The 21,703-nt window shown below is 36.1% G+C and overlaps 1 protein-coding gene across 6 annotated transcripts in view; it reads left to right on the top strand.

Moving 5' to 3' along the window:
* The window catches only part of SENP7 (SUMO specific peptidase 7), a 213,577-nt gene that overhangs the window by 184,049 nt on the left and 7,825 nt on the right, over positions 1–21,703 (top strand). For all 6 annotated transcript variants that reach the window (XM_069065320.1, XM_069065322.1, XM_069065323.1 and 3 more), the window contains 2 exons: positions 3,473–3,597; positions 6,834–6,886. In XM_069065320.1, coding sequence (XP_068921421.1) covers positions 3,473–3,597; positions 6,834–6,886 — 178 coding nt within the window. The remainder of the gene's footprint in view (positions 1–3,472; positions 3,598–6,833; positions 6,887–21,703) is intronic.

Consider the following 21,703-nt stretch of genomic DNA (forward strand, 5'->3'; position numbering starts at 1 on the left):
TTGTATAAAAGAATGTTTTGGCTTTTTTTTTGCTAGACTATGTGATACAGTTGAGTAGATAAGCTATAAAGCTGGTCTTCAGTATACATCAATTCAACAGACATTGAAAATTGACAATTGGGGTGGCTAGGTGGTTCAGTGAATAGAGCACTGGCCCTGGAGGAAGGGGGACCTGAGTTCAAATCTGGCCTCAGACACTTAACACAAAACTAGCCATGTGACCTTGGGCAAGTCACTTAACCCCGATTGCCCTACCTCCCCCCCCCAAAAAAAAGAAAAAAATAGAAAATTGACAATTAACTAGGTCCAGAACTGAATAGAAGTTGGAGGATAGGCTGGATTGCTTTTGGGAAATTGAATGTGCTTTTCTTCTTTAAAAATTTTTTTTTCAAATTTTATTTTGCTTTTTGGAGTGGGGAAGGCAGGGCAATTGGGGTTAAGTGACTTGCCCAAGGTCACACGGCTAGTAAGTCTTAAGTGTCTAAGGCCAGATTTGAGCTCAGGTCCTCCTGACTCCAAGGGCTGGTGCTCTATACACTGTGCCACCTAGTTGCCCCTTGAATATGCTTTTCTACTGTCAGTCAGGGAGTATTTATTAAACACCTGATGTGTGTCAAATACTGTTCTAAGTGATGGGGATGCAAAGAAAGGCAATTATAAGTCTTTGCTTTCAGTGAGTTCACAGTCTAATGAGGAAAACTGCATGCAAACAACTATGCACAAATCAGATACATATAGGATAAATGGGGCATAGTCTCAGAAGGAAGGCACGGAGATTAAGGAAGCCTGGGAAAGGCTTCTAGCACAAGTCGAGATCTGAACTGTATCTTGAAGAAAGCCAGGGAAACTAGGAGATGGAGATGAGGAGATACAGTGCTTGAGGCATGGGAGATATCCAGTGAAAATGTTATGAGAAGGGATATGGAGTATCATGGGTACAACAGCACAGAGGCTAGGGTTGTTGGACCACAGAGTATGTTAAATGGAGTAAAGAATAAGATGCCTGGAAAGTAGGAAGGGACCAGGCTATATGAAGGGCTTTGAGAGTCAAACAAAAGATTCTGTTTATTCCTGGAGGTAATAAGGAACCACTGGAATTTATTGCATGGGTATGTGTGCGGGGTGGTGGTTATATATATAATTCTCTGACTTAGGAAGATTGATTTAATAGCTAAGTGGAAGTTGGACTGGAGTGGGGAGAGACTTGAGGCAGAGAGGTGAATCAGAAGGCTTTTTCAATAGCCTAAGTGTGAGGTGCTTGAGGGTTAGCCTCAGACTGATGGTAGTGTTGGAAGGCATATATGAGAGCTTGTTATGACAGTAGAAATTATAGGACTTGACAACTGATTGTATGAGGAGGATGAGAGAGTTGAGGAGTTGAGGATGGCATCTAGGTTGTGAGCCTAGGTGATTGGAAGGATAGTGGTACCTGTGAGAGCAAGAGGGAAGTTAGGAAGGAGATTTTTAGGGGAAGATAGTAAGTTCAGATTTGAATATTTTAAGTTTAAAATGCCTATGAGACACCCAGTTTGAAATATCTACTAGGCAGGTATAAATCCCAAGCTTCTACCTGAGCCAAAGGTTTACCTTTTAAAATACCAATATTCTGCCAGAAAAATGACAGTCTCTGAAATTAAAATTGCTGGTCATCCAAAAGGAAGTACATACACATTGGATATGAATAGGTTGGATGATATTGCCAATGAAAATTTTGCAGTAAATATGTAAAACAGATTATAACAGAAATGTATGACAAGAAATGGAGGTAGAATGGTGTGTAGTGAGAACAAGGGATATTTGAAGACCAACCTCCATTGGTACCCATACAATGTTGAGAGATCTAGAGAAAGTCTCCTGGCATGCTAGATGTGCCTTCTTTAAATGTTTTATGGGGGGACATGGAGAAAAGAATCATACAGGATAAAAAGGTGTGAATTATTTAGAATCTGTTGAGTTGAAGGAAATATAAATTTCAGAGATTAATCAATCACATATCCATCAAAGTAGGAAAGTATTGAATTGGATAGAGATATCTAATAGAATGCCACATGGTTTTTTTTGTTTGTTTTTAAAGCAATTGGGGTTAAGTAACTTGCTGAAGGTTACATGGCCAGTTATTTCTGGGTGGGTGCTAAGTGTCTGAGCCCGGATTCAATCCCCAGGTCATCCCAACACTGGGGCCGGTGCTCTTACTTGCTGTGCTACCTGGCTGCCCCTCACATTTTTTTTCTTAACCTTGTCCAGTTGAGCATTTTTATCAACAACTTGGATGAAGACATTTAAAAAAAATCCAAACATATTTATCATATCTATGGATGACAGTTCCACATGGGTAGAAGAGAATAATAAATTAGATAACATCAATGTTGAAAACAGGATGATAGAATCCTGGCTTAATAGCCACTTCTGTAGGAAAAGATAGAAGTTTTAGTTGATTGTTGACTCAAAATGAGTCATTAGCATGTCATGTCTGTTAAAAAACAAAACAAAACTCAAACCAAGAAATTTATTTAATCTTAGGCTGCATTAGTGGATATATCATGTCCAAATTAATAGCTCTAATTATCCCACTGTACTCTGCTGTTCAGATTATATTTGGAAAATAATCTGTAGTTCTTAGTGTCTCATTTTCAGTGCACAGCAAGAGACCAGAGAGGTGAGGATTCTGTGTGTAATTTTTGAAGGAACTGGAAATTGTGTGAAGAAAGGAAGAGTTCTGAGTGGTGATGGTAGAGATGGGAAGGGAACATAGGCATTGTTAATTGTTTGAAGCACTGCTATATGGAATAGGTATTAGGCTTATCTAGAGGTACCTAAATACCTCTTGAGCAGAGCTGTCAAACATGTAGCTTTTCTTGATGGGGCTCACAGCTCTCCTCAGTGCAGCCCAAACTAGATTAAAATGTAATTGGTAAATATTTAACAAAATAAATAAAAATACAACAAAACATAGTATAATATTTTTTTGTTTGTTTTTTGCTTTTTGGAGGGGGAATGATAGGGCATTTTGGGTTAAGTGACTTGCCTAAGGTTACACTGTTAGTAAGTGTGTCAAGTGTCTGAGGCTGGATTTGAACTCAGGTCCTCCTGACTCCAGAGCTGGTGCTCTGTTCACTGTGCCACTTAGCCGCCCCGAAACAGTATAATATTTAAGAACTAAGTCAATATTTGGCCCATATATGGGATTTTTATATATGGATTAATGGCCCCTGTTTCTTTTTGAGTTTGACACCATTACTCTGGAGGATAAAACTAGATTCAATGAATTAAAGTTTCAGGGAAGCAAATTTTAGCTCAATATAAGTAAGAGCTTTCTCATAATTCTTGGTACCTCACTGCAAACAAATGGATCGATTGTTATTAGACTGATATGAGAACTATCATGCCTATTTTACCAGATGTTTTTATGGAAAAGATTAAATGTCTGAGATTTTTTTATTGATACTAATATATTTCTTTCTTTTTTAAACAGATCTCATTGGTATCTTGCAGTCATTTGTTTTCCATGGTTAGAAGGGCCTGTGTATGAAGATTTTCCACATCAGTTATCTCAACAATCCAAGGCTCCACAACCCCAACATGACTTTCAAACTCTGGGTAATATACAACATAGATGGTAGTCTTTTAATGATCATGGCAATAAAGTACAAAACAATAAAACAGAGTGGCTGCATAAAGCAATTTGAAATTAAAGGCATAGCTAAAAATAATTTTAAATGAATAGCATGAGACTATCATTCAAGGAAGCCCTCTCTGTTACATTATAGAAGTAAAATTTTAAGTGACCTTAATGAAATTGTAGAACTATGCATAGAAATGTTTTGTGAATTCAACTGACATCCATTTTGTGCTACTCCTCTCCGTGCCTAGCTTGTAGTCAGTAACAATTATGTACAGTGACTAGCGGTCTTCATAGGCAATTGTTCTCTCTTTCTCCCACTCAGATTTTCTACTATTTGATCAATATATAATACAAAACATCACTTAAATATACCCAGAGAAGACATCTCATATAATTGGTATATATGTTTTGGCCAAAGCAAACATTAATAAAAATAGTCATTACATTATAGTCAAAATATGAAAAACAAAACAGATGAAGTGGCAACATTCCCAGAATCCCACTAACAACCTCCTGGAACTTACTGTTTTAGTGATCATTAACTAAAGATAACAAAAGATAGCTCCAGTTAACCATCATTTATTGCTCTTCTCTTCTGTCATTTCCTCTGGAACTGCCCACTCTATTGTCAGCAGACTTCCTTTCATCCTATATCTCTTCTGTCTTTTGGTGCTGGTTAAAACTTTACTTTTTCCTAAAGAACTCTTATCTTTTACCACCCACTCTCAAGCTGCCTGATTCTCTTACCTCCTTCCCTACCCCCAGCCTATTCTAGGACTAGAAAGTTGGGTCAGCATACTCCTTGGTCCATTCTGCAACTTTTAGACCATTCTTCTGCCACCATCACTCAGAAATTCATTCTTTAGGATTTGTTGTCCAGGCTAGATTCTTATTACTATCATCTACTGATTTACCAGGTCATTCTCCCTACTACTTCAGTGACTTCATGTGACTTCAGTACTTGAGTCACATTCCTTATTTCCATATTTACTATTCTTATTCACCATTATTTCAGCATTCATACTGATGCCCCTTTGAACAACATAGCCCTTTTTTAAAATCTTCTCATTTCCAATGACATACCTCCTCATCCATCAACAGGAATTATCATAACTTAGACATCATCATAACCCCAAACTGTATTACCTTAGGCTTAAAATTTTTTAGTGGTCTTTGACCATTTTCTTTTTAGCACCTTCTCTCCATATTTAAATAACTATTTTGTCCTATTGATTCAACCTCCATAGCATTTCAACATTACCTGTCCTCTACTATATAGCTACCACCTAAGATCAAGTCTTCTCACCTGGATTTTTTTAGTAGCTTCCTAACGGGTGATGCTGCCTTTATTCTCTCCCATCTTTAATACTCTCTCCAATCTTTCATACACTTGCCAAAATATTGTTCCTAAGATCCAAGTCTGAACATATCACTCCCATCATCAAAAAGAAAAAAACCCCACAAAACTAAATTCTGGTAGTTGCCTTTGCTGGTAAGATAAATTGTATTAGCCTGGGTTTAAGGACCTCTACAGTCTGGTTCCAGTCTACTTTTTCTGCCTCAGTATCATACCTTCCATTAAAATTAAACTGGACTATTAAAGTTTCCCAAACTTGACATTTGATCTCCTATATCTGTGCATTTATACAGGCCATCTCCCAGGCTTGGAATTTACTCCTTTTTTCATCTCCACTTGTTATAATCTTCCTCTTCATTTGAGGCACCTCTTCTGTTAAACCTTCTTTGATTATCTCAGATAAAAGTATTCTTTCTCTCCACAGATTTTCCTAAAGCAGTTTATTTAGATCATACACTTGCCTCTTTATATTGTTATTATTTTTTTTAAAGCAATCGGGGTTAAGTAACTTGTTCAAGGTTACACGGCCAGTTATTTCTAGGTGTGGTGCTAAGTATCTGAGCCCGGATTTGATCCCCAGGTCATCCCGACACTGGAGCCGTTGCTCTAACTCGCTGAGCCACCTGGCCACCCTGCCTCTTTATATTATACTTATTGTGTAGTATGTATACATTTCCATCCTGAAAGGCTCCAGAATATATGTGTGTATATATTTTATATGTACATGTACATCTATATATAAATATGTGTATATGTAACATACACATATACATATATGCCTCTTTATATTATATTTATTGCTTTGTGTGTGTAGATATAGCCTGAAAAACTCCAGAATACATATAAACATGTGTATGTACATATGAATGTTTATGTGTGTTTATACACATGCATATGTACACAGATATCTTTTTTATATTTGTTGTATAGTATTTTGTATGTTTGTATACATCAACATCATGAAAAGTTCAAGAATATACATATACACATGTGTATATACATATAATTATAATTATACATGCCCACACATACACAGATGCCTCTTTATATTATATTTATCATGTTTTACATGTTTTGTTTATATGTATATATACATCTTCATGCTGAAAGACTCAAGAATATGTTTCGCTAAAACACACACATATACACAGTAAAGACATATGTGCATAGATGCCTTTTTATAGGACACTTATCATGTAGTATATGAATATACATGTCTATTCCTGAAAGGATCAAGAATATATATGTATGTCTATATAAATATGTACAGAGATGAAGTATAACACATGCAAAAGAATGTACATATGTAGGTATATATACATAGGTACATAGATATATGTACCTGTGTACATATATACATGTGTGTGCATGTGTGTGTGTATATACACAATGGGCATATATACACACACATCTTTTATTATAATTATGTGTGTACATGCCATATCTTTATGCTCCTCCTAACCCTGCCACAGTAGAATATAAATTCCATAAGTTGTGAACTTTGCCCATTTTTTATCCTTGTGTCACTAATTTTTAGTACAAGACCTTTCATGTAATCAATATTTCTTAGACTTAATTTAATTTAATTTTCTTATTGTTGGACTTCCAGCTTTTAAGAAAGACTGTTACAGGTATCTGATGTTTCAGGTTTTGGCCACTGAGATTTGACCATTGTTGATAAGAACCAGCCAATATAAATTCTTTCCATTGTTTAAGCTTTTGCATAACACAAAAACAAAGTCCAATAAGTCCTAGGTATTTTTCTTTTACTAAATGAATAGAGATAAAATGTTAGACATACAACTCTTTATATGGTTTTATAAGTGTTTATGTTGTTTTGTTATTTCAAACTAGATAATGATCTACATATTACTGCCTCACTCTCCTTAGATACAGAGGATCCCCAGGTAAGTGAAGTCTTCTTTTAGTTGTGAGGGAAGAAAAACCTATGAGTGCACTATGTTATCTGAGCAATGGGACATATTAGATTTTGTCATTGTGATGTATATTTTGTTCCTTAGACAATAATTTTTTAGACTTTCTTTGTGGGGGGGAAAGGAAAGCAAATCATTCTTTACTTGTATTTTTATAGCTTATTTCCCTCCCTAGTTATATTATTTTACAGATATCCTTCATCTTCTCTACTAAATTTTTCAAGGTTAAACTAAAAAATTTTAAAAGATATTAGCAACACTGCCCAACTTAGTATCATCCATAAACTTCTTAACATAACTTGTACTCTACATTTCATCTGAGCTATAGTTAAAGATCATTAATGTCTACTATAGGATCAACTGTTCATGGCTGTCATTCAGTCTGCTCTCTCAAACTCATTCTATACAAATGGTAGTGATATGGTTTAGGTTTTATTATTCTAATTCATTGACAAGTGTTATGAAATATAGTTTGAAGCTTTAAATTTTAGGGATATCTTTTGCTTTCTTGTTCTTATTTTTCTTTATAATAATAATAAATAGTACATTGGATTTAGAAAGTACTTTTTCTAAGAATTTAGCACTTTGAATACCTGCCTACTTGTCTGTGTGTTTGTATATGTGCACACATAAGTATGCATTCTCCTTTAAGCAAACTAGGTGAAGATAACTGCTAAAATTAATTAATTTAAAAAAATTCTCTCAAATCTAAGTATCACCAACTGCCATGGTAAGGGTTGTTGGTATAGTTACTATCAGGGCAGAAGTGGGGGGAATCCTTTCTTCTCTCTGATAGTGTAGAGGGAAGGGGATAGTAGTCCCTTTGGATGTAGGGGATTTGATGTGGAAGAGATAGTCATGCCACTCTGAATTTTAAGTTCTAACTTTGAACACCATTTCCTATAGTAACAGTGTTATTGAGAGGGTACTACCTCTTCCCTGAGTGTTCTTCCTTAGTAATAGTAAAGGGCTGAGAGGAGTTTAGAACAGCACACGTATACCAAGCCGTGGTAAGCTTTGTCTGGGGCCATTTCTCAAAAGCTGTTGATACCCCTAACAATTCAACCAATCTGGGTGAATTCCTCAGACCTATCATGTTCATGGTAAACACAAACTAGCAACAATCTCACCTTCCCAGGAGCTTTGTTATCATGGGACAATTTTTCTGGAACCATTACCTGAGTGTTTAACCTTGTAGGAAACTCACCAACTCAAACTGGAGAAGCAATGGAGTCAGGAAATGAATACTATGGAAATAATTTTCCAGGCCTGTCCAAACAATATTCATAGATGCATTCTTACTATAGATACATATTGAATCCCTACTTTACATCAGGGATAATCAGATCACTGTCATTCAGAGACTAGTACTTGTTACTGTAGGTCTAGGTTAACCACTTCCAGTATGGATAGCAGCTAATCATGTTGGGGTTTCATCTGTGCCCTTTCATATGGGCATATTGCTCTTTGGTGACTTCTTATGTCTAACGGGCAGATTCCATTGTCAATATGGTTCTATCTGGGTGCTCTTTAGTTCTTCCTGTGGGCCTATATTCTAGAACTCCATGGCTTCTCTGGTTGTTGAGTGCAAATAATTTTATTTACTGTTCCTAGATTGATGTGGGGCCTAATCTATTAAGATGAAATTTAACGGGGGATAAAGGTAAAGTCTTCAATTTGGGTTCAAAAATAACTTGACAAATTTAAGGTGCAGAGACATGGCTAGACAACAGTTCATTCAAAAAAAAAATCTGAGGATTTTAAGGACTGCAAGTTCCATGTGAATCAACAGTTGAGTCAAAAAACCCAATGTGATAGTAAACTTTGTTAAGAGAGAGAGGTACTATACAGAACTAAGGAGGTGATAGTGGTCAGACCATATTTGGAATATTATGTGCAATTTTTACTTAGTGCCTTATTTTGGAAGGACATCGTTAACTTGGAAAGAATCCAGAGGAGGGTGGCCAGAATGGTGAAGAGCTTCAGGCACATGCCATAAAAGTATTGATTTAAGGAACTGAGGATGTTTAGCTTGAAGGAAAAAATACTTAGTGCATAATAGTTATTGTCTGGTATTTGAAGGGCTGTTATATGGAAGAGGGATTAAACGTATTATGTTTGGCCCCAGGGGGCAATGAGGACCAGGGGATGGAGATTGCATATAGGCAGATTTCAGCTGAATGTATGGAAACATTTACTCATTAGAGCTATCCAGAAGTGAAATGCTCTGCTTTGGGAGGTGGTGAATTCTCCTTCACTAGAGATTTTCAAGCAAAGGCTGGAAGTTGTATATTTTGTAGAAGGTATTTTTATTCATTTATGGGTTGGATAAATGGCCTCCGATATCCCTTCCAGCTCTGGTGTTCTGTGACCAGTGGTCAATAAAACCCATTTCAGCTATAGATGACAGCTAAAATGCTGTACATTTAACCACAGTATTTTTTTTCTACTACTATGAAAAATGAAGAGTGTTTCTGTGATGTTGAGGGTTAAATAAGTATTTTTGTTGGTTAAAGTGAATACTAAACCAATTAAATTATTTGTAGGGGAAAATGTATTTAGAGTTACAAGAACCAACTGGCATTAACTTTTAAAATAAGATCCATTTGTATGTTGAGGATTTCCTGGTATATGAAAACTGGATTAACAGAAAAAATGTAGAGTGAATCTTTGTTTTACTAGGATTCATAGTAATAGACTTCTTCTAAATAGCAATTATCCACTTATGTTTAAAATAAGAGTTAAGTTTATACAAATTGTTTTTTACTTAACTTTTCAGGAACACAAACTATTGCCTAAAGCAAAGCATATTTGCATGCATTAAGCACATATCTCTTGAGCATCTATTGCATGCAGGGTATTGTGTTGTACATTGTAACTGGTCAGCTATATTTCCTGGCTTCAAAGACCTCACAATTTAGTATAGAATTCATGTGTGCAGATAACTATAGTTAAAAACAATATATAACATCTGCTTCAAGTGGAGCACAAACAGATTGTGCCAAAATTGGGAGACAGAGAGTTCCTAGTTGGAGTAATAAGGGAAGGCTTCATAGAGGATATGACAGGGTTAGACTGTGAAAGATAAGTAGGATTTTGATAAGTAAAGACTGGGGCCAGGTAATCTAGGTAGAGGGAACTTGGAGGAACTGCATAGGCAAAGACATTGAGGTGGTAAAGCAAAAGGCATGACAGAGAAAAGGACAGTAGTTTTTGTTTGGTTGGATTGTAAGATTTGTGTGGAGAATAAGAGTGTATAGAGAATTTGTGTACAGAATGTTAAGGATAAGACTAAAAACATTTTGTAATATTTGTAATATTAATTGATTTATATTGAGGCCTTAGAAGATACTTTCTTTGAAACCCTTGGCAACATAGAGATGGCACAGGAATTGTACAGGATGAGATATGCCATCAGACACATCCATATTTATTGAAATAATGAATTGAGTTAAGGGATTATATAGGCCAAACAAAGATGAAGTATCTCTCTTTTGAAATAGTACTGTTTGACATTTTACTGTATCAGTGGTCTCCTTGGTATGAGCATTTCCTCTTTGAGCATAGAATTCTTCCATTTCTTTTGTGTGATTTCTACTCATATCTTTCCATTAATCCTCATACACAATCTTTCTTAATCTTCAGAGGCTTCACTTTTCGTATTTTATATTCACCAGGACAACACTGAGACTGTCACTCCTTCCACATGCTTGCCCCACCTCGTTTCTTGCTTATACCTATAAGAAGCAGTTTATTTTATTCTGCTTCTCTTTTGCCTATCGCTCATAGTGATGTGCTGCTACCTCCTGATACCCACTGTGTACCTTTCCATCACTCTTTGATTACAGCAGTCAATAATTCTTTGCTATATAGCATCTCTCAAAGAATTGGATTAGGAATAGGGACTGGACCTCGGAGTTCATTACTATAGAACTCCCAGTAAAGAAACTCCCTCTACCAATTCAGGGTGGCTGCAACTTCTAGTCTTGGAGAGTCGCCTTAAGCACCAAGAGAGACTAAATGACCCACCCAGGGTTACACAGCCAAAATGTGGAAGAGAGCTGGGCCTTGAGCCCAAGTGTTTGTGACTTCAAGGCCAGCTCTCTATCCATCTCTAGCTCTCTTGCTGCTTTTCTTGGGAGATTATCGGTGTTAAAAATTATCAGTGTTAAACTTTGGATAGCAGATATCTTGAGATCATTAGAAGCATTGTGGAATTTTCCATGACGTCTACCCCATTGTCTTTTTGCAGTTCAGTTCTTTGCTCAGCTGATTGCCCACTTCTGGCTGTCTTAAGATAGAGGTAGTATTAGATTAATTCAGTGGGATATGATATCTGGTTCTGTATTATAATCTAGATGAATAAACTTCATTCATTTTTTTTTCCTGTGTGGTTCACTAGACCAGATTTGAGTAGGCATGTTTTACTGTATAATGTGGTCAGTGCAATGTCATACAGGAGAATTTAGAGAACCTAACCAAGTGTAGAATATTTTTTTTTCAGTTACACTTTACCCTAGGAAATACTTAAATGGTAGTGGTGTACACTTCTGGGTGTATAACTTACTGTTTTATGTATTGCTTAAAATATTGTTGAACAAAGTTAACTCTTTGGTTACATTTATCAGATAATCTTGCATAATCTTTATGTGCTCATGAGAGACATCTTCTTAGAGGAGAGCTGTTAAGACTGCATTGTGAGTGAAATGAAATTTTTATTAACACAGCAGAATCGTGTATTTTATATAGAGGTCAGTCATGTGTGACTGAATATGTGGTTTGTTGGAACTGGTTGTCTGATAGTCTGTCATTTTCATGAAAGTTTATCTATGAAACTAAATTTGTTAAAAATTTTATAGTGATGAGAAAGTACATATATGAAATAGTAGTTATTGATGTCTTCTTGGTTGCTATTTTGGGCATTAAACTTTTTTTTTTGGCTTGCACTTTTGAATTAATCAGTTTGAGGAATTCCTGGTGTGGAAACTGTTCACTAATGTAGATGGGCAACTTGTCTCTAACTTAGTCTCAGGAGAGTTGCTTGGGCTAGTAAAATATTATGATTTGACTAGAATCATATAGTCTTTATGTTTCAGAGACAAGATTTGAATCCTGGATTCCTGAATTCATGGCTGATCCTTTAATCATTATGACACATTGCCTTTCTTGGATAGTTGTACTATGATTTTTTTTTCATTCTTTTAGGATCTTTCCCTCCTTGAGGTATTTTGGTAATTAGTCCTGGAGTACCTTTAAAATTCTTTTGCCTCCAGCATGGATTGCCTCTGTAGTCCAGCTGCTTTTCTGACTTTGTTTTCCAACATCTCCTTTTGAGTGTATGCTTCTTAAAGGGACTGTTTTGATTTTGTATTTGTATCCTCAGCACATGACTTTATAGCAAGTACATAGTAAATGCTTGCTGATTGATCTTTTTCACCCCCCAATTCACAAGCATTTATTTTCTTTCTCCTACCTCCCCCACCCCAACAATAAAAAAACCCAAAAACCCAAACACAGCAATCCTAAACTCTTTTAACAAATCCTCATAGTCAAGCAAACAAATTCTTGTATTCTCTATGTCAAAAACATGTCTCATTCTGATTTCTAAATCTATCATCTCTCTCTAAGGACCTGGGTAGCATACTTCTTCACTGATTCTTTGGAATTTTGGTTTGTCATTGCATTCACCACAGTTCTTTTTAAAATCTTTCAAATATGTTTGTCTTTTAATTGCTGCTGCATAAAGTTCTCTTCCCTGGCTCTGTTCACTTTACTCTTCATCCATTCATACAAGTCTTCCCAAGTTTCTTCTAAATTGTCCTTGTCATCATTTCTTATGGTAAAAATAGCATCCTTTACATTCACATACCATAATTTTTTTCAGCTATTTTCTAACTAATGGATACTCCTTTAGATCCTAGTTCTTTGAACCTCAAAAATAGGTGCTATGATGAATACTTTTCCTCTTTATTTTACCTCTTTAGGGTAATAGTACTATTGCTGGGTTTAGTTCTAAATTACTTTCCAGGATGGTTGGAACAATTCACAGCTCCACCAACAATGCATTCATGTGCCTGTTGTCCCATAGCCCAATCAACAATTGTCATTTTTAAATCATATTTGACACTCTGATGGCTATGAAGTAAAACCTCAGTGTTGCTTTATTTTACATTTCTCTTATTGTTAGTAATTTGGAGTTGTTTTTTTTTTTTTTTTGCTTTTTGGAGGGCAATTGGGGTTAAGTGACTTGCCCAAGGTCACATGGCTAGGTTTTTTTTGTGTGTGTGTTAAGTGTCTGAGGTCAGATTTGAACTCAGGTCCTCCTGACTCCAGGGCTGATACTCTATTCATTGCGCTACCTAGCCGCCCCATAATTTGGAGATTTTTCATATGGTTATTGATAATGTGCTTTTCTTCTTTTGAAAGCTGCCTGGTTATATCCTTTGGCCATTTCTTGATTGGAGAATGACTCTTGTTCTTAAATATCTAAACCATTTCCCTTTATCTGCTGCACAGATTTTTTTTTTCCTTCTGTCTACCTTCTAATTTTAACTGAGTTGATTTTATTGGTACAAAATATTTCAATTATGTAATCAAAATCCCCTAAATATCTTGGATATCAGACCTTTATAAAATAAATTTGCCCCAAAGATTATTTACCTTCAACTAAAATTCTTTTCCCTTCAATTCCAGCTGCATTGATTTTATTTGTATAGAAACCCTTCAATTTTATGTAATTAAAATTGTTCTTTGCGTTTTGTGATGACCTTTCTTTCTTGCTTGGTGAAGAAGTCTTCATGGGTGGCCAGGTAGCACAGTGAGTAGGAGTACCGGCCCCAGAGTTGGGATGACCTGGGATTGAATCCGGGCTCAGACACTTAGCACCCACCCAGAAACACCTGGCCGTGTAACCTTGAGCAAGTTACTTAACCCCAATTGCTTAGGGGAAGCCAGGTGGTGCAGTGAGTAAGAGCACTGGCCCCAGAGTCCGGATGACCTGGGATCGAATCCGGGCTCAGATACTTAGCACCACACCCAGAAATAACTGGCTGTGTAACCTTGAGCAAGTCACTTAACCCCAATTGCTTTAAAAAAAAAAAAGAAGTCTTCATCATCCAAAATTGTAAAAGGAATATCCTTTTCTGATCCTTTTCCTATTTGTTCAAAAAAATTTTTTTCAGTACGTTCTAGATCTAAGTTATACATCCCTCAGAAGCATGTTGTGGGTACATGGGAATGAGATGTTGGTCTAACCCAATACTGACCATGCTTTGCTACTTTTCTACTAATTTTTGTTAATAGAGAGCGAGAATTTACCCAATTAGTTGAGGTCCTTGGATTTAGCAAACAACCTATTCTCTTAACTTATTTCTGCATTTTGTGCACCTAATCTTTTCTACTGATAACTTTTCTTTTTTTAAACCAGCACCAGATAATTTTGATTATTATTGCTTTGTAGTATAGTTTGAGGACTGGTATTGCTAGCCTCTCTTCCTTTTCACTTTTTAAAAATTATTTTCTCTGAGATCCTCAACATTTTGTTTCTCCAGATGAACAAGTTTTTTTTCCTTGTTCTATAAAGTAAATCTTCTATACTTTTGGCAGTTTGATTGGTATGACCCTGAATCTGAAAAGTAATTTAAGTAGTATTATCATTTTTATCATATTGACATAGTCTAACCATGAGCAATTATTTAAATGTTTTTATTTTTATGAAGTCTTTTGCCTTTTTTTTTTTTGGAGGGCAATTGGGGTTAAGTGACTTGCCCAAAGTCACATGGCTAGTAGGTGTGTCAAGTGTCTGAGGCCATATTTGAACTCAGGTTGTCCTGACTCCAGGGCCGGTGCTCTATTCACTGCACCACCTAGCCACCCTTTATGAAGTCTTTTGTAGTTTATTCCCATAATTCTTACGTGTGTCTTGGCAGATGATCTCCCAGATTAAAAAAAAATGTTCTAAAGTTATTTTGAAAAGATTTTTTTCCTATGTCTTCCTGCTGGGTTTTATAAGTAATTTACAAAAAGGTTAATGATTTTTGTGGGCTTATTTTATATCCTATTACGTTGTTGGTTATTTTTCAGTTGATAACGTAATTCAATTCATTATCTTCTGAAAAATGAAATGATTTTGTTTTCTCTGTTTATGCTTATTCTTTCAGTTTCTTTTTCTTGTGTTAGTGATTTTGTTAAGATTTCTAGTTCTATAACAAATAGTAGTGGTAGCAGTGATCTTTGCTTACCCTTTATCTTACTGAGAAGGCCTCTAGACTATCTCTGTTATATGTAATTCTGCCTCTTGGTTTTAAATATCTTTTAATGATCTTATGTCAAATTCCCTTTATTCCTATGCCTTTTGATGTTTTTAATATGATGGAGTATGCATTTTGTAAAAAAGTTTTTCCTATATTTATATAATCATGTGATTTTTGAATTTTTGAAATGACTATGGCATATGTATATAACTTTTCCAATATTGAATCAACTCTATGTTCTTGGTATCAATCCAACCTGGTCATAGTGTGAAATCCTTTTAATGTGTTGCTATAGCATTGTTGCTAATATTTCATTTGATTTTTTCATCAGTATTCATTAGGAATAGTGTTCTATAGTTTTCTTTATCTGCTTTATCTCTCCCTGGTTTAGGTATCAAGATGATAGTTCTTTCCTAGAAGAAATTTGGTAGGATCCCCTTTTTTCCTATTTTTACAAATGATCTGTATTAGTGTTTCTCAAACTGTGTTGCAAGGAACTCTGAAACTCCCCAAACTTAAATTTTTTTTTTAAATTGAACCTTTTGTTTTTTCTTAATACACATTAAAAATAGCTTTAGAGGATTTTACTAAAAGGGTTCTACCAAAGTTTTGTTTAAACTGAAGGATTCTACCACCATGGAAAAGTTTGAGAACCACTGATCTAGGTATTATTAGAATTAATTATTATTCCTTGAATGTTTGAGTTCAGTTGTAAATCCTTCTGGTCCTGAGTTTTTTCCTTTGGGAGTTCATTTGTGGCTTTTTCCCCTGAGATTAAATTTTTAAAATCTCTTTTTTTGTTCCATTAAATTTAGATAGTTTTGTAAATTTCATTTAAATTATAAGTTTTATTGGAACATAATTGGGCAAAATAGTCTTGAATAATTTCTTATGTTTATAAATTATCCTTTTTCATTTTTGGGAGTTGGCAATTTTGTTTTTTTATTAGATTAGTTAATTATTTATCTAGTTTATTAATGGAAAAAACCTGCCCTACTTTTATTGGACAACTTAATTTTTTGTTTTAAGTTTTGTTTGTGTGTTATTTAATAATCAAAATTTCTGGGTTTTTGTGTTTAAGTTTTTTTTTTCAGTTTGTTGGTTTTCTGCTTTCTAAAAAAGTTGCATCCTAAATTCATTGATAGTCTCTTTCTCTTTTACTGATGGAATTGTTTAAAGACATATTTTGCCTCCTGAGGATTGTGTTGTCTATATCCCTCAAGTTTTAATATATTGTCATATTATCGTTAACTTTCTTTGATGAAATCATTTATTGTTCCTATGGTTTTGTCTTCACCTATCAATTATTTATGACTAAGTGAGCCTCTATTTAAGTTTAATTCACTTCTTAAGATCCCATTACTGACCATCATTTTAATTGCATTATAGTCAGTAATATTTTATATTTCTACTTTTCTACATTTGTTTGTGAAGTTTTCATATCCTAGAATATTGTCTGTTCTTGTAAAGGTGACATGTACTACTGAAAAATATACACATTCCTTTTCCTTTCCATGTAGTAATTCTCAGAAAACTAACTTTTCTAAAATTCCATTCAAGTCATTAACTTCTTTCTTATCTGTCTTTTTGTTCCATTTGTCTAGGTCTGAAATGGGCATATTGTGTAGCTCAGCTGTTATAGTTTTACTATATATTTCTCTCTATAATTCAATTACCTTTTCCTTTAAGCATCATTAAATACTTACATGCTATGGCATTTGGTACATATCATGCTATGGCATTTGGTACATATATAAGGGACTGACAGTTTCATTATCTCAGGTACTTTTCTTTTTAACCATGTCTGTTTTTACTGCTGTCTTGCCTCAGGCAATGCTTGCTATACTTGCTAATTTATTTGTCTGATTCATAAAAAAAATTATTCTACAGATCCTCATTTTTGTTCTGTATAAATTTTTATATTTCAAGTGTGTTTCTTGTAAACATGTTGCTGTATTCTGCTTTCTACTCCATTCAGCTGTCCTCTTCCATTTTATTGCTAAGTTAATCCCATTCATGTTAACAGTTATGATTACTATTATATTTATATCCATCATATACTCTTATATGTTTTATTCTCTTTTTTTTCTTGTCTAACTCTTTATTAAGAAGAGGAATGAGGCAAAACAGGAGGAAAGTGACCAACATTATGCCTAGGAGGAACTTAATACATATTTATTTCAGTTAATACATAGTATTTCTTCATTGTGTGTGATTTGTTCTCATTTCTCACATCTACGTCCTAATTTGAAACTTTGTGTCAGGGTCCATTCACACTCTTTGTCTGGGGTAGTCAAAGGCCTATGGAGTGCTGTCCCTGATTTTCAGGACTGCTGCTACTGTCTTCCACTTCCCTTTATGTGTTGGTGCTCTGAACATTCTGGTCTTCAGGTCATCTCACAGCATCATTAATCAGAATCTTTAAAGCTTCTAGCCTCTCACCACCTGAACTGTCCATAGAGTACTGTGGGCTTCTGGCTCCCCCTGGAGTGTCCCCAGTCAAAGCACTCCAGGCTTCCTGCTTTCTTGTAATATCCCTTGTCAGAGCACAGTAGGTTTCTGTCCCTTTTCTTACCTTAGTCCCAATCATACCAAGTTAAAGTTCTATATATGCTTCTTCAGTCATTGTGCTAGAAGGCTTCAGTCCTATTTAGCTGTACTCATACAGATTTTCTAGCGAATCCCTTTTCCCAGTGCCCACAGGCATCTCCCACAGGCTGGATGGAGGAGCTTACTAGTTTTTAAAAAAATTTCTCAACCATTATTTGATCTTATGTCTTTTTTAGATCTTTGCTGGAGTATATGTGGGAGAGCTGGGCTCTTCTACAACCATACATGTTGCCATTCTAAGTGGAAGTTCTTTTTGCTGTTTTGTGATACTATATTGCTCGATCTTCATCTTCCACCATCTTTCTATATAACAAGACATTTGTGCTGATAATGCCTTTGTTTGCTGGGTCATTTTGCTTGGAAAGAATAGTTAAAGAATTTGTTGACTGGGGCAGTGTCGGTGCTCTTTTGGCCTCCTCATTCTGGAAACTGATAACCTTGGTTAAACTTCTCTAAGACAAAGTCAGTGTCTACTTTTATTAATTTCTCATTTTTCAAAGTCAACACATTGTTTAAATAGGTTGGATTGAGGCTATTGTAACTGCATGCAGCTTTGTCTTATTTCTCTATTCTCATTTGATACTAATGTTGACCATTTCTGTAGCCAGTTGTTCTGTCAGTGCAAATGGCTGATTATGAGAGGACTTAGCAACCAGTCATTTATAGGCAATATATAGGCAATTTCACTTTTTGTGATGTTGCTCCCTGCTTACCATACCCAATGAATTCTGACTCTCTTCTTGAAACATATATGTGTATGTTGTGTTCATATAACATATATGTAACATGTAGAGATGAGGTTTCTGAGTAATTTTACATCTTTTATTTATTAATTATGAACAATATTTTAAAAATATATTAATCCTTCTCCCCTATGCTGACTTTTGCACTGAAGTAACCAAATCTCAAGGTGAACATAGCACTCTCTCTAGAAATAGTCATCTTCCAACTTGCTTGCTCTTTCCTGGATGACTTAGGTTCTCTATTGGTCCTCACTCCTAAAACAATAGCTTACTCACCCCCACAGGTACACTTAACTTTCGTAGTTACACAGTAAACACAAATAACTCATAGCAAAGCATTTGTTTAAAAAGACACAATAAGAACAATAGCTATATAAGCATTCATTCTGTGAACCTAGGGTCTACTCTCATATATAAACATATGGTAGTAGTGGGAATTGTGAGTACAAACTTAGTTTACTGTTAGGGAAAAAGGCAGAATTCACATTTCAGATACTATATGATTCTGATCTCCTTTTTCTTCTTGTGATGTCCTCATGCAGGGTTATCCCTAGACACAATATCTCTAAGGGCTAAGTCACTCAGTCAGGCTCTCTGGGTATGCTTCTTTAGGCAATTTGATTCTCAACTGCCAGGGATAGTTTGCTAGTGAATTGATAATTGACTTCTCTGTTTCTTGAAGTTGCTTCCTGCTTTCACATTTTTTGCCTCCTACTGGGCCCATAGCTTCAATGAAGAATACCATGACTGATGGAGAGGAAGAAGAAGAGAAGTCACTTCTTTTCCCTCTTCTGCCTTATGGTAGAGGTACAGGGATCTTATTCTACAAAGCTGTTTCTTGCCTCAGTGGCCTTAACTGTCACCAGAGTTGACTAGTTAAGAATTTGAAAGGTTTTCAATGGCATGGCCAATTTTCAGCCAGCCAATGGGAAGCTGCCTTTCTAATTCCATTAGATGTCTTCACATTTTGTAAACGAATAATGGTCATGTTTTTGTACTTCATTTAATACATCAGCACCTTTTTACCAGCTTTTTTTGTCCCTTATTTTCTCTGGTTCCATTAGCTAGACTGGGGGAAGGGGGTCATGATTGTAAAACAACTCTCTTCTACCAAAAAAATGTATGCTTTCATTTGATTTAAAGGATTTTGTCAAATTTATCATAGGATATCTCTAGTACTTTTTCCTCTGTGGCAGATATTGGAGCATAAGCTAAAACTGTCTTGATGTTGGTTTCCTTGCCTATATGCATCATGAGTACTGTGAGCCAAAATATTCAAGTGTATCAAGAAATGATATTTTTTAGAGACTTGATGAAACTGGTTCTGCCAATTATTTGGTACTAATACCAATTTATTTGTCTATCCAAAGAGACCTGTGAGTCATCTTGCCACTAAGCTGAAACTTCTTTATGTCTCCTGATTTCATTTTTTAGTGAGAATTTGCAAGTGGATGTGGTTTCATTCCTCTGGTAGTATAGCAAATTGTTGCTCATTGGACAAATATCTCACAGCTAGAGTAACACCAGTTAAATTAATGTTAACATATATTCTAAAAATTTGGTGGTTCTTCACATCCTCTTCCTCCTTAGGTAGGCTTATTCTCCGATAATAGGACCTCTATGTCCAGAACCATACTGAAATCTGCCAGAGTCTACCCTGTGTTGACACAGGATTATCTCTGTGTTATCATGAGGGATCTGAAAAATAATTAGTGAACTTACTTATCTCATTTCAGTTCTAAGTTTTGGAAAATTACTTAAATTTTCCTGGCTGGTTAAAAAAAAGTATATTTTATATCTCATCTGACAGATTCCCTCTAGAATGAGGAAATAGATAAGATATTTGGGAAACAGATAAGATGCCCACCACAGAAACATGATATAGTAGTGATGGGGGTTTAAAATTATCTGGATATCTACTGAAAAGCAGCAGAACTGATAATAAAGTAGAACAAATAGCTCCTTGATTTGCCTTAGTGATAATTTTATCCTTCAAAAGTTGGGGGAACCCAGGGCAGGGGGAAGTCAAGATGGCAGAGTAGAAACAGGACTTCCTCATGGCTGTGGCTCCCACCTCCTCCAATTCATGTAAAAAATGACTCTAAACAAACTTTAGAGCTACAGAACCCACACAATGACAGAGGGAAGCTAACCTCCCTCTGAGGACAGTCCAGTAGGCTGGCAGGAAGCGGCCAACACAGCGCTCTTGGACCCGAGCCCAGCCCAGCCCCGAGCTAGCCTGAGGTTTTAGCCTCAGGGCAGGCCTGACCAGCCACTGGCTGGAGGGACTTCAGATCACCAGCAGGTGTGGCAGTTTCCAGAATTATCAACCCATAGATGATAAGGACAAGATGCTAAGTGAGAGGTCAGTGCAGTGTTGACTTTGTGATCCAGTAGTTTGGGAGTACGATTGGCCTTTACCACCTAGAGGAGAAGAGGATGAGGCTCCTGAGGCCGTGCAGCTGCAGCCATGTGGCAGCTTCAGCTCTGGGGTTGCAGATTGTAGGGGGACTAAGCAACCAGTCTGAGGAGTAATCGCTCTTGCTTTAACCTGCTTGGATCTGGATCGTGGTCTAGGGTGGAGGTCCTGGGGTATGTGACCAGCTTGCCAGAGCCTGTGGAGCCTTCAGAGAAAGCACCCAACTAATACCTTTGGCAGCTAAGAAAACCCCAGCCATTGGGACAAAGTTCCCCTGTCTGGTAGCAGAGTCCTACTGTGGGAAAAAGGCTCAAAAGTCAAGTAATTGAGTGGCAATATGAGCAAGCAAAGGAAACAAAGCAAGCAAAGCCATCCAACATTAGACTCCTATTTTGGGGACAAAGAAGGATCAAAACATGGAACAGGGGGAAGACAATGAAGTCAGAACTCCTGCACCAAAAGCTTCCAAGAAAAACATGAGCTGGTTACAGGCCATAGAGGACCTTAAGAAGGATTTTGAAAGCCAAATAAGAGAAGTGGAGGAAAAATTGGGAAGAGAAATGAGAATGGGCTAGACCCAACTTAGACAAGTCCCTTGGTAGTTTAGATTCAATACTGGAACAAAATGAGACACTCATAGATCATTCAGTAGTTAACAAAAGCAGATTTACTTAGCCATAGCAGGAAGATATTAAAGAAGGAAATAACACTGAGGATACTTTGAACCTTTTCAGCCGAGAGAAGCAACCGTCGCTGAGTTTCCCTT

This window comes from Petaurus breviceps, unplaced genomic scaffold (genome assembly GCF_028583685.1).
Source record: "Petaurus breviceps papuanus isolate PSGF00001 unplaced genomic scaffold, PetGlider_PUasm1.0 90683, whole genome shotgun sequence".
Taxonomy (NCBI): Eukaryota; Metazoa; Chordata; class Mammalia; order Diprotodontia; family Petauridae; genus Petaurus; species Petaurus breviceps.